This window comes from Myotis brandtii, unplaced genomic scaffold (assembly GCF_000412655.1).
Source record: "Myotis brandtii unplaced genomic scaffold, ASM41265v1 scaffold46, whole genome shotgun sequence".
Lineage (NCBI taxonomy): Eukaryota > Metazoa > Chordata > Mammalia > Chiroptera > Vespertilionidae > Myotis > Myotis brandtii.
The window spans coordinates 7433700-7448088 of NW_005367587.1; the positions used below are offsets into that span (position 1 = coordinate 7433700).

Consider the following 14389-nt stretch of genomic DNA (forward strand, 5'->3'; position numbering starts at 1 on the left):
ACCTTGGCTTCCTCCGTCACTGGAGCAAGCAAGCCTCATGTTCGCTTCAGCTGCCTGCTGCCTGGCTGCCATCTTGGTTGGCAGTTAATTTGCATATCTCGTTGATTAGCCAATGGGAAGGGTAGCGAAGTTACGGTTAATTACCATGTTTCTCTATTATTAGATAGGATTCTATTGTGAATTCATATATCTGTATCTATATATCTTTTTCTTCCCTCTCGAAACCCCTTATCAAATAACAAAATGTACTGATTTTACATTCATAGTATTTAAGTATTATTAATTTTACACCATAGTATTTAAGTTACAGGATATCAGGATGAGACATGAATAACACTCAAGAACTTTACATCCTATTCTAGGAAAAAGGTTAGTGCATTTTAAGTTACATGCAGGTTAGTTATGTCATGTTATGTGAAGGTCTGACTTTATTCTTGTCTTTATCTGAGACTCAGTATGGTTTAAGGAGTTGTATATAGATGTCAAACTGACAAAGAGTGAACTAGGAGGGTTAATTTTATGTGTCAACTAATTAGGTTATGGTATCCAGCTGTTTGGACAAACATCAATCTAGATGTTGCTGTAAAAATATTTTTTAGATGTGATTTAACATTTTAAGTCAGTACACTTGAAGAAAGCAGATTACCCTTCAAAATGTGAGTGGGCCTCATTCAATCAGTTGAGCAAAAACTGAGATGTCCTAAAGAAGGAATTCAGCCTTAAAACTACAACTCTTAACCGAATTTCCAGCCTACTGACTTGCCGTATGGATTTTGGACTTACCAGCTCTAACAGCAGCATGAACCAATTCCTTAAAATCAATTAATCAATCAATAAATCATTACCTCTCTCTCTCTCTCCTACAGGTTCTGTTTCATCTGCAGAACGCTAATACAGTCCACAAAATACTTCACATTCATTTAACATCCACTTAAAAAACAGAGAACAGCTTGACTTTCTAAAGGGCCTAGAAGAATTCACCAGAAAATGACAGTATTGTCTACAATGTCTATATCAACTCCAAAAAGATTTTAAACTGCTCTAATTCCAAAGAAAATCAGTCCATAAAAACTAGAGATATATGAAGTGGAAAAAAGGAAAAATCTATAATACTGTGTATAATATGCCACCATTAAAAAAAAGGGTGGGAGTAACTTATTTTCTCAAAAGAAGAATCTAGTAACAGTGGCTGTCACTAAGACAATGGGTGACTAAGGTGAAAGAAAAGAGATTTTTCTTCTTTTTGAAAACCAGATATATATGTTCTAATAAAACAGTATTAAATTTATCATAATAAACTGGAAATGTAGACAGGTGTGATCCATATAAAGCATAATTTTTATCTGTTTTGGTAACCTCAAGACAGTTATAAAATAGGTTATAATAAAAATTCCACTCACTCATTTATGGATAATAAAGACCATTATAAACTTATGAACAAAAATAGATACAGAGGCAGAGCAGCCTCGAACAGACTGTCAAACTACAGCCGGAAGGCTGGGGAGGGTTGGGGGGGTGGTCTTAAGAGAGCAACTGAAGGACTTGTATGCATGCATATAAGCATAACCAATGGACATAAGACACTGGGGGGTAGGGGAGGCTAGGGGATTGTCAAGGGCGGGGGGAAAAAGGAGACATATGTAATACTCTTTGTAATACTTTAAGAACTAAAACAATTAAAAAAAAATTCCAATAGTTGTGATATGGAACCAATTTTTAAAATCATATAAACATATCCAATTTTGTAACTGAAATGAATAACAAATTGGGATTTCCATTAACATATCCTTTATATTCAACTTTTAAGGAATAATTTTATTATAATTATCTTTGTACATTTTAATAGCTGGATTAATCTTCATAATTTAGCTAATCCTGTTTATCTGCATGTTAGTTAAAATATAATAAATATTTAGTAAATCATGAGATTAAGTATATGGCTTCTTTTTAAAAATCAAATTTCAAGTAACCTTTTTTTAAAAACAAAAGTATCTTAAACCTCATATTTTCATCAGAGAAACACTAAAAAGAGTTTCTTTTATTATCTTACTTACTGGTGCCATTTCCATATTATTAATCTGAGCTTCATGGAAGCCTCCATCTGACATAACTTCCTCTTCTGTTTCTTCTTCTGCTGTAGCAACATTTCTTCGCTTGAATAACTGAAAAATAAAAGATGTTACTAAAGTAATTTTAACACAAGGGAGTTCAACAGCCAAACACTAGTCACCCTACTTAAAAGGTAATAAGGATGGAGATTTTGAAAATTATTTTAAAAATTCGAAAGTCTGTGCCACCTTCAATCTTTCCTGATGAACTATTTCAGAACTCTCCAGTCTTATAATATACTGCAAGTAACTATCACTTGATGAGTAAAACTTATTGAGAGGTCTCACACTGCATGACCTATAAAAAAGTTAAGGTTGGAAAATGGAGCTGGGGTATGCTTGGCCATTTCCTGAGAGATCAACGCAGAACTCCAAAAACCTGCAGAAAGTATTCATTGACTCTTTAGCTTAATATTGATCATTGCAGGTGTGTGAGGAAAAGATCCAAAGTTGGAAAATGAACCACTTTCAAGGAGCATGCAGAACAATTTCAGGGGTCACAGAGATCAAGAGATAGTTTATGCTTTGACCGGCTGGAATAGAAAAAAACTCCTAATATATGGGGCATTGAGTAGAAGACTCAGAACAGTATTGATTTAGTTGTGATGCTAAATTAGCCCTAAATTAAAGGCTGTTCTGGTCCAGCCTAATGAAACGTTTTTGCAAACTGCTTCCAAGTTGATTAACTACATCCAATGACAGTGTCACAATCATATACATTATGGGGAACAAAATTATACTTAGTAAAAAGTATATTAAAAACTCCAACACCAAATGAGATCAAAGTCACAATGCTTGGCATTCAATTAATAACTACCAAGCATGCAAAAGAAATAGAAGACTACCAATGAGGAAGAGAAAAGTCAATCAAATCAATCAAAATCACCTAGAAATAATAAAGATGGCAAACTGGACCAAGACATTAAAATAGTTTTTATGAATATATCCACAATATTCAAAAAGTAGAGTAAAATATAAACATGAGAAGGAGAGACTGGAAAACACACACACAAAAGGCAAATCAAATACCTAGAGATGAAAAATTTTTCAGATGAAAAGTATGCTGGGTGGATTTACAGATTAGATATCATAGAAAAAAGATTAGTGGATTTATGAACATTGCAATAGAAGCAAGCAAAAATAAAAGAGAAAAAGGCTGAGAAAATATGTACAAAACATAAAAATATTCCTGTGGGACAAGGAATATTTTTAAACAGACTTCATTAAAATAGATATATAGATGGCATATAAGCCCGTGAAAGATATTCAACTTCAGTCATTAGAAAAATGCAAATTAAAATCATAATGAGATACTATTACACACACCTTAGAATAGTTAAAATGAAAATGACTGACCATACCAAATGTTGACAAGGAAATGAAACTCCAAACATTACTGACGGATAGGTCAAATAGTACAACCCATTTTGGCCATCAGTTGACAGCTTCTTAACTATACAACGACTAAACAATCCAGCCATTTTGCTCCTAGATATTTATCCCAGAAAAAGGAAAATACGTATCTGTAAGAGCTAGCTATAAATGTTCACAGCAGCTTTATTTGCAATCACCAAAACCCAGAAACGCTCCAAATTACCATCAACAAGTGAATGGATAAACCAACTGTGGTTTATCCATGCAACAGAATACTAAACAATATAACAAAATGAACTACTGATACATACATAGCAAAAGTAAACCTCAAAATTATTAAGCTGACTAAAAGAAGGCAGACAAAAATATAAATACATATTTTATGATTCCATTTATGTAAACTAATCAGTGGTGACAGACACAGATTATAAATTGCTTGGAGATAGGAAAGGGTTGGGGAAAGGGTACTACAAAGGTGTAGCAGAAAGTTTTGAAAGAGATAAATAGGTTCATTATCTTTTCTTTTTAAAATATGTATTTATTAATTTTTAGAGAGAGAAAGGGAGAGGGCTGGAGAGATAAAAACATTGATTGGCTGCCTACTGCACACCCCCTACTGGTGATTGAGCCCACAACCTAGACATGTTCCCTGACCTGGAATAGAACCTTCAATCTCTTGGCTCATGGGTTGATACTCAAATACTGAGCCACACCAGCCAGGCAATAGGTTTACTATCTTAATTACAGTAGTGGTTTCACAGAATATATCAAAACATCAAACTATACACTTTATTATATGTCAACTATATAGACAAAAAGTTTTTTTTTAAAGACAGCATAGAGTTATAGCTGAAATAAACTGAAATACTATGTTAAACACCTTAAGTTCCTAATAACATTAAAAACACTCATTCTACTGGTCCCTTTGGAAGATGCTAAGGAACCAAATTTGCATTTTGAAAACAAAGGAGAGAATCAAGTGTTTCTCTTTCCTATATGATTAGTAATTAAGGAAAACAAACAAACAAAAACAATTTCCATTTTGAAAACAAAGGAGAGAATCAAGTGTTTCTCTTTCCTATATGATTAGTAATTAAGGAAAACAAACAAACAAACAAAAACAACAACAACAAAAAATTTGAGGAAAAGCTCTTCTTTAGAGTGATCTACCAGCTAATAAAAGCAGAAGGAATGATAGAATGGTCATTTAATGATCAAGTAATGGATCTAGGCAATGACCATCAAAGGTTGCTAAAATCTGAAGTGAAAGCTCATGGATATTGAGTAGATGCTTTGATATTAAGGAACTTAACTTTTTAAGGTATGATAATACTACTCTGGTTTAAGTTTAAAAGTCTTTATCTTTTAGAGATACTCTGAAATATATAAATGAAATTATTTGCTAATGGGATTTGTATCCAAGTAATCCAGGGTATTATTTTACTTCTGTCTAAAGGACATCCTTTAACATTGCTTGTAGTGCACGTCTGGTGGTGATGAATTCTTTCAGTTCTTGTATGCGTGAGCACATCTTTACTTCACCACTGTTTTGAAAAATATTTTTTCCAGGTACAAAATTCAAAATAAAGTTTCTTTCTTTGAGTACTGTAGAGATGTTTTTCCAGTGTCTTCTGGCTTGTACTAGATGTTGCCATTGAGAAATTTGACATCACCTTTATCTTTGTTCCTCTGTATGTAACATGTCTGTTTTCTCTGGGTGTTTTTTTTTTTTTTTAAATATTTTTATTGATTTCAGAGAGGAAGGGAAAGGGGGAGAGAGAGATTGAAACATCAATAATGAGAATTGTCAATCAGCTGCCTCCTGCACGCCCCCTACTGGGGATTGAGTCGGCCCCTCCTGGGATCCCTCGGTCCACAGGCCAACACGCTATCCACTGAGCCAAACCAGCTAGGGCTTTTTTTTTTCTTTTAAAAAATATATTTAATTAATTAGCTAATTTTCAAACCAGTTATTGGGCATATGTAATTTTTAAGTAGGAGTAATCACAAAAACTATTAATATTGTTTTTCTTTATTCACTGTTTTCTGTAGGTAAAATGGATACACATTTATGTAATAACACAAAATCTGCTTCTTTTTAAACACCTGACTTCAGAAACACCAGTGAAAGTAAACTTAGCATTGGTGGTTGCAGGCGAGTCGCTGTTTTAAAGGCAATTCCATGTGTGTCACGCTTCTAAACCGCGCATGAGGCCTGGTACTGAACAAGCAGTGCTAGCGTGAGACCTGAACATTTCATGTCCTGGAGAGGTGGCCCTCCCCGGGCAGGGCAGGTGCGGAGAGCTGAGGGGAAGGGAAAGGGGCAGGGGCGCCAGCCCGACAGCAGCAGTGAGGCCCGTGGGCGAGCTCCGCGCAGGCGGGCGCACTCGGGCACACTCACCGCTCACCGGGGCTTTTCGAAGAGGTACTCGAGGTCCCGGGCGTGCAGCCGCTGCTCTTTGTTTTTGTTTTTAGCGAAGTCTCTCAGCAGCGCCAGGATTTCATTTTCAAATTGTTATGCCCAGATTTCAAGATCCCCATTAGACCATACCAGGGAGCCAGCCGAGTCCGATGCAAAAGCAGAGAGTCTTTTATTCGAGCTAGCTCGGCTCCCCCACCTCGCCGACGCAGCGGCAGGAAGCACAGAGAGAGGCCTAGCCCGGCGTGAAGAGGAGTTTTATAGGGGGGTGGAGTCAGGGTAGGAGAGGGGACTGTGGGCCCTGCCGATTGGCCAGGCGCAAGTCGGTGTCTCGTTACACAGGATGTGGTCATCTCTATGGCATGCACTTCCCTTGATTGTCATTGGTTAGTTTAAAGAAATCCTGGGCGTGGCTAGCAGAGGCTTGGGCTTCCAGGAAGAAGGTACCTTCCTGAGCACATGGCTGCTGCCCCAACATGGAGGATACGGGGCAAGATGGAGGGCATAGCCCTCGCCCTTTCACAAATATTTCTGGCGCCGGTATTGCTTCTGTAGCCCAGTGGTAAATATCCCAGTCATTACTGGGCTCGTTAATCAGGCGATCATATAGGTTCAGCTGTTTCTCTGTCATTTGATGCAGATATTCTTTATCAAAGAGGCTGAGCAGGATGCAGTTCTCCAGCATTCCCCCCTTCCGGCTCTCATACAGCAGGCGGGCTCTTCTGGTCTCTATGGGCTCATCAGTTCGCTCCTGCCACGGAGGCAGAGGGATTTCAATCATATCCTTCTGGGAATCTGACGGGCTGTCACCTCTGTAGAAAAGGAGACACGAGGCGCTGCCTTGACAGAGCAAGCATATGGAAAAGAAAGAGGCCGTACGATGCGGCGTGCAATCGTGCCAGGTATCTGGAAAGACAACAGAGAGTGGGGCGCCCTGAGGCTGTTGACCTCTCCTTGGCCTGCCCTTGGGCCTGCCCTTGCCCGGGCCGTCAGCAGCTGGGTGCCGCTCGCGGGCTGAAGACTGCAGAAGAGGATGAGGCTCAGCGCCCGCGGCGGCCCGCCAGGGGCCCCAGAACCTCCAAGCTCCTCACCCGCGTCAGAGCCGGCAACACGGCAACACTGCAACACTGCGGCCAGTGCCATTTTGCCCTGACCTGGACCAGAAGCCGGTCCCCTCTCTGGGTGTTTTTAAGACGTTTCACAAGTGGTTTTGAGTAGCTCAGTTATAATGTATCATGGTGTACTTTTCATTATGTTTTTGTGACTAGGATTCAGTGAGTTTCTTCATCAGTGGATTTATAGTTTTTCAATAATTATGGAGTTTTTAGCTACTATTTCTTTCAATAGTTTTTTTCCTCTTCCACCCTCTCTCCTCTCCTTCAGGTACCTCCAATTGTCCACACGTTCCTTAAAAAGTTGTCTTATAGCTTATTGATGTCTTCTCTTCCGTGTGTGTACACATGTGTGTGTGTTCTTTTACCTCTTCTTAATTTTGTATAGTTTCTATTCATATCCATTGAAGTTAACTAATATTTTCTCCTGTAACTTCTCATTTGACATTGATCCTGTGTATTTTCCTTTTCAGACATTGTACTAGTAATTGTCATCTCATTTGAGTCTTCTGTATACCTTCCATGTCTCTTGAATTTTTGAATATATGGAATACAATTACAATAATGCTTTAATGTCATTATCTGCTAATCCTAAATCTGGGTCAGTTCTGGGTCAGTTTCAATCGATTGTTCTTTTCATTAATGCTCATGCTCTTTGGCTTCTTTGTATACCTGGTAATCTTTGTATGCCAGACATAGTCAATTGATTTTATAGAATACTGGATATTTTTGTATTCCTATAATCCTTGGCCATTGTTCTGATATGCAGGTAAGTTATATGGAAATAGTTTGATCCTCTCGGATCTTGCTTTTATGATGTGTTAGGTAGGTCTGGAACAAAACTGCTAAGTATATGGCTAATTAATCTCCACTACTGAGGCAAGACTCTCCTGAATCCCTACATAATGCCCCATGAATTCTGAGTTTTTCCAGTCTGGCTAGGAGAATAAGCACTATTCTGAGCCCTGTGTTAATTAAGTGCCAGACACTATTCCCTCCAATTTTGGATGATATTTTCTCTAGTGTTGGGTAGTTTCCTCAAACACATGTACTGACCAGACTCTGCTGAACATTCAAGGAAACCTTTTGAAGAGCTCTAGGCTTCTCTCTATCTGTACAGGTCTCTCTTTTCTGGTATTCCATCCTATGAACTTTATTAGCCTTGGACTCCCTAGACTCAGGTCTGTCTTCTCAACTCGGAAGCTTACCTTATACCAGTTTTCCCCGTAATGCAACCTGAAAACTCTGGTAGTAAGCTGAGGCTATCACAGGGCGCACTGCATTTGTTTCCCATCTCTTGAGATCACTTCCTTCATTGCTTGATGTCTGGAATCTTGAACTACTGTTTAATGTATTTTATCTATTTACTAGAGGCCCAGTGCATGAAAATTCGTGCACTCAGGGGGGGTCCCTCAGCCCGCCCTGCGTCCTCTCACAGTCCGGGAGCCCTCAGGGGATGTCCACCTGCCGGCTTAGGCCCGCTCCCTGGGGGATCGGGCCTAAGCTGGCAGTCAGACATTCCTCTGGCAGCCCAGGAGCCCTCAGGGGATATCCAACTGATGGCTTAGGCCCACTCCTGGTGGGGAGCGGGCCTAAGCCGCAGTTGGACATCCTTAACGCTGCTGAGGCAGCGGGAGAGGCTCTCACCACCGCTGCTGTACTCGCAGCCGTCAGCCCAGCTTATGGCTAAGTGGAGCTCCCCCTGTGGGAGTGCAATGACCACCAGGGGGCAGCTCCTGCATTGAACATCTGCCCCCTGGTGGTTAGTGTGCGTCATAGCAACCAGTCGTTCCCAGTCATTCCGCGTTAGGGTCAATTTGCATATTGCCCCTTTATTATATAGGGTTCTTGTGGGTTTTTTTTTCAGGGAGGAGAATAAATCTGGGCTCTGCTACTCCATTTTGGTGAGAAATGGAAGTCCTCATAGAACTCTTCCTGATACTCAAAATATCCTACTTTTGGCTAATGGAAGCCTGTTCAAGTCACCTCCTGAGTCTTTTCAACACAACACAATTTCAGTGGCCTTAGATTACTTCTTTGCTTTATGTTATGAAAAAAATGTTAAAGGTTCACCTTGAACATTTCCTACCTGTAATCAAGAATCAGCTATTTTTCTAAGGAACCTTGCTCCTATGAGAGAAAATTCTAATGACCACAATCTTAGGATGCTGAGGATGCTCGCTACTTCAAGGTATTTCACTATTTCTAGAGATGTATGTTTAAAAAATATATTATAAATACCTACTGATACTACCAATTCAAATTTATGTAACTTCTTTGATTTTCTATTTCCATATTCTCTTGATCTAAAAAATCCAGGTTCCTAAATTAACAAATACTTATTTGCTGTATCCATAACTATCAATTCTATGACTGTTAACTATGAATACTATAATTACTAAAAGCATTGAAGATTTGTTTATACTTTTTGTCTTTTATATCCCAATAGAGACAATTAATCACACTGCCATATTTTAAATGTATTAAAATAATTTTTCTCTGTATGATTTGCAACAAGCATGACTTACAGGGATATTTATTTACTTTTGCTTATTTTTAAAGATTTCTTTCCTCATTTTGATTTAATTTTATAATCATTTAAAAACATTTACATGACTGCAAAATCACTTAATCACTAAAAGTACATCTACTGGAACTGCAAAATTTATATCCACAGGCAGTGTCTTTATTTATTTATTTATTTATTTTTAAATATATTTTATTGATTTTTTACAGGGAGGCTGCACATCTCCTACTGGGGATGTGCCCGCAACCCAGGTACATGCCCTTGACCGGAATCGAACCTGGGACCTTTCAGTCCGCAGGCTGACGCTCTATCCACTGAGCCAAACCGGTTTCGGCATCACAGGCAGTGTCTTTAATATGGTATGGCAGGATGTTGTTAGTGATCTTTAATTACTATAGGTCATGAAGCATACAACTGCTGATAACAAGTGGAATTTTTTTTTTATATCCTCACCTGAGGATATGTTTACTGATTTGAGAGAGGAAGAGAGAGAGAGAGAAACACCAATGTGAGAGAAACATCGATCGGTTGCCTCTGATACATGCCCAGACTGGGAATTGAAGCCTACGTATATGGACTGACCAAGAACTGAATCTGCAACCTTTTTGGTGTACTCTAGGATGACACTCCAACCAACTGAGCCACCTAGCCAGGGCAAGAGGAATTTAAAAATAATAGCATTTACATCACAAGAAAAGAGATGAGAAATTCTCAACAAAGGGAAGTCATAGTAGTAATACTACAGCTATACAGCAAGCCTACAGGATAAACAATACTGACTGGAGCAAAAGGACAGAAATACTTAGATATTGTGATATAATTATACTAGGAGAATTGATATAAAGGAAAGAGTGGTATAAGAGCTTAAATCTTCACTTCATACAACAGATCAATAAATATTTTAAATTGATAAATAAACATATATAGTAACATACACATATTACCTAGAAATGTAACAGTATAAACCACATTGAACAGTTAAGAGTGGAAGAAATACTTCAAGTAGTCAACAAGAACAGAGGATTTGACTGACGCTAACTTATTCTCTTTACCCCTTTTGGGAAATATAGGATATCCCCCCAAAAATATACATACTTTGAATGATTACAAAGTCAGTATTTATTAACATACGATTCATTTTCAAAATTTAAAAGAATCTACAGAAATGAGTCATTTTTTGGTCAGTGCCTGTTTTAAAATTGATGACTGTTCTGATCCAGGCACTGCTGATAGCGTGAAGCAATGGAATCGCAAACATCAAGAATCATTTCCTTTGGTATTTGTATGCCGTCAACTCATCAACTGCTGCTGGTTTTGTAATGTAAACTTTATCTTTTATGTATCTCCGTAAAAAAAAAGTCTAGTGGATAATTTTTCTTTGTTCAAAGTTTAGTCTGGCTTCACCCATTATTTCGAATCAGTTAAACCTGAAAAGGGGTGAAAATTAAGTGAGTTATCTGCTGTTAAGGTGTATATAATTATAAGGGCAGTGCTTGTACTTCAACAGCATCTTTAAACTTCCAGGAGCATTTTAGAATGAATTTCCTTTGTTCCAAGCTTAATCTGGCTGAAAAGAAACATCAATTGAGCTATCAGCTATTAAAGTGTGTATACATGTTTTGGGGATACCCTATATTTTCAAAAATAAAATTAACTCAAAATTTAAAAATAAATAAATAATAATTACCTACACATGTTCCTGAATAATACAGAATCAATCCAGGGGTGAAAAAACATATTCCCTGAGGTTTTGCTTTAAAATATTACATAATAAAAAAATGTATAGGCAGATAAGACACAAAATAAGGCAAATTGTTGACAATTACTGAACCCAGAGAATGGGTTTATGAAGTTATTTGTCCTTTACTTCTGTACATATTTAAAAAGTTTCAAATAAAGTTTAAAATGAAAAGCAATGTTTTCTTGGCCACTTGAGAATTCATTAACAAATGCACATAAAATCTTAAGTTGCAACTTTAGAAAAATAAAATACACTATAAACAAATAGGTCAAAGTATTAAACAGTGGTTATAGTGAGGAAATGGGAACAGGAGAGATTTCTTCATTCTTGTATTTCACTTCTTCCCTCACCCCCAAAACATGTTGATTTTATAGTGTGTCTGTGGGATAGATACATACATACATACATACATAGATAGATAGATAGATAGATAGATAGATAAAAACATTGTTAAAATTAAAGGAAAGTGGGTTCAGTCTTAAAATGTTCTTTAAAAGGAATAAATAATATAGTAAAGGGCTTACCTGCTCTTCTCTTTTCTGTTTACGAAGCTGCAGTCCTTCTTCTTCCCTCCTCCTGCGCATCTCATCAGGATTCAGGGACTTATTTTTATAACTTTTCAGGCGAAAGTTCTCTTTTCCTGGGGTAGTCATGATTTCTACAAAAATGAGAGGAAAGGAATAGATGAGCTTAGCTTACTGTAAAGAGCTCTGCCCAGGTTCACCCCATAAGGATACCAGAAATATAACACCTTTATTAAAGTACTAGAGGCCTGGTGCACAACTGCCAGCTTAGGTCCACTCCCTGCCAACGCTGCAGCCGTGAGCCTGGCTTCTGGCTGAGCGATGCGCCCCTCCTGCGTTAAGCATCTGCCCCTGGTGGTCAGTGCATGTCATAGCAACCAGTCGTTCTGCCATTCAGTTGATTTGCATATTAGCCTTTTATTATACAGTGGGGACTTGACTTACGAGTTGAATTCGTTTCGTGATGGAGCTCGTAACTCAAATTACTCGTATGTCAAATCAATTTTCACCATTACAATGAATTGAATGCTGGACTGATGTTGTGGCGTTCACTGTGACGTTCGTTGCGCCAACTAGCGGTGGGGTATCTGAAGCTGGCTCATAACCCGAATTTTAGCTCGCAACTCAAAGCAAAAAATCGGCCAAGAGATGGCTCGTATCTCGAAAAACTCGTTAGTTGGGACACTCGTAAGTCAAGGCCCCACTGTATAGGACTAGAGGCCCAGTGCACAAAATTCATGCACAGGTGGGGGGGGGTGTCCCTTGGCCTGGCGGGTGATCAGGGCTGATCAGGGCCAAGTCAATTGGGGCTGGGCCAATTGGGGCCTGAAGGCTCCGTCAAGGTCGGGAGAGGAGGTGACAGTCACCAGGCCAGGTGCAGAAGGAACAGACACCGGACACCGACTTTGTAGGTACCCCTCCACCACGCAGTTCCCTGCCTCCCCCCTCCTCTATCCCTCCCTGCCATGCCACCAACGTGGCAGGCGTATGTATGGCAGACCAATTGGGGCCTGCCAGCCCGGGGGGACAGACAGGACACAAAAGGTTGGCTGCCAGCCCTGAGGAGGGAGCCAGCCCTTGACCCCCTGGGAAAGGGTCCACGTCTGCTGCAACACAACCCCGGTTCCCCGTCCCAGCCCAGGGCTTGCCGGCCAGGGGAGGGAACATGGAAGGTTGGCCAGCCAGGGAAGGTTGGCTGTGGGAGTGCACTGACCACCAGGGGGCAGCTCCTGCGTTGAATGTCTGTCCTTTGGTGGTCAGTGCGTGTCATAGCGTCTGGTTGTTCCAGTCATAATGGTCACTTAGGCTTTTATATATATATATATATATACATACACACAATTCAATGGATTTTAGCATATTCACTTCTATATGCAACTATTATACATTATACATATAGCTGTGTATGTATAGTTAACCTATACATATAAAGAGGTAATATGCTAATTGCCATTACGGTGTCCCTGTAATGACCAATTTGCATATTGATGAGCGCACAGCAGAGGGCAGGCAGCTAGAGCCAAGTTCCCAGGGGTCTGAGGAGAGTGCCTGACAGGAGCCCAGACTGCAAAGGAGGAAGAGGAAGCGGGCACAGGGAGGTCTTCCAATCCCCCTGCACAGACACCCTACCCCAGCCCCTGCACCCCTGGGGGACAGGGAGGCTGACCAGACGAGGAGAAGACCCAGCCTCAGGGGTAGCTGCAGCCACACCTCTGACTCCCGATCTCTTCCCCCGCCATCCCCACCAGGGGCGCCCACAACAATAGCACGCCAGCTACCACCCATCATCGCCCCCGAGGCACCGGGAGCCCGAGGCCCACCGCTGCTGGGCCCCCTCTGCTGGGACCAGGCACACCTCTCCTCCCTACAACTCCAGACCCGGGTGGAGGCAGGCCTGAGCAGCCCCACAGGGTCAAACCCTCCTCCCCCTCCGCCGCCCCCCAACAGCAGCAGCGCCATCTCTGAGTCTCCGCAGCGGAAGCACGGCTAAACCCACCCTCCTAGCCTGCCTGGCTCCGCCCTGGCCTGGCCCCCATCTGGCTCCAGGAGATTAGAGCCCTGCCCTGAGCAGGTACAGCTGCGAAACAGCCACATACAATTTAAAGAATTGTGCCAAGCAGGAAGGTTTGACAGTTACTTCCCCTTTGGCCTTACCGACCCCCTAGCGCCCCCCTAACTCCCTGCCCCCCACCATCACCTCCAGGGACGACCACTGCTACAGGGCTGCTGGCCAGAGCCTGCCCCTCTGAGGCCTGCAGAACCTTCTGCAAAGCTCCCATAGCTACAATCCCAGGAAACAATCATGCCCTCCTCCCCTAATCAGCACCTGCTACCCAGGAGGGTACCCATGGGCTTAAAAATAACTATCCCTTCCCATTTAGACATCACTTACTTGATGAAACATTTCTAGGTTTATTAGCTCAGAACCTCCTCATGACAACCCAGTGAGGTAGACGGAGAAGAGATTACAATTCCCATGGTATATGCATATGTATTCAGAAATGAAGCCCAGAGAGGAAAAGTGTCAAGCCCAGTGGTTCCCAAGGTGCAGCACACGCCACATTGGGGGGGGGGGGGGGGCCAA

General features: G+C 40.7%; 1 protein-coding gene across 1 annotated transcript in view; it reads right to left on the reverse strand.

The window, feature by feature from the left end:
- Positions 1 to 11958, reverse strand: part of KPNA1 (karyopherin alpha 1 (importin alpha 5)) — a 58300-nt gene extending 46342 nt beyond the window's left edge. The window contains exons 1-2 of the mRNA XM_014547000.1: positions 11806 to 11958; positions 2055 to 2162 (exon numbers count right to left, since the gene is read on the reverse strand). Of these exons, the coding sequence (XP_014402486.1) occupies positions 2055 to 2162; positions 11806 to 11934 (237 nt within the window). The 5' untranslated portion in view covers positions 11935 to 11958. The remainder of the gene's footprint in view (positions 1 to 2054; positions 2163 to 11805) is intronic.
- Positions 11959 to 14389: the final 2431 nt, after the last annotated feature.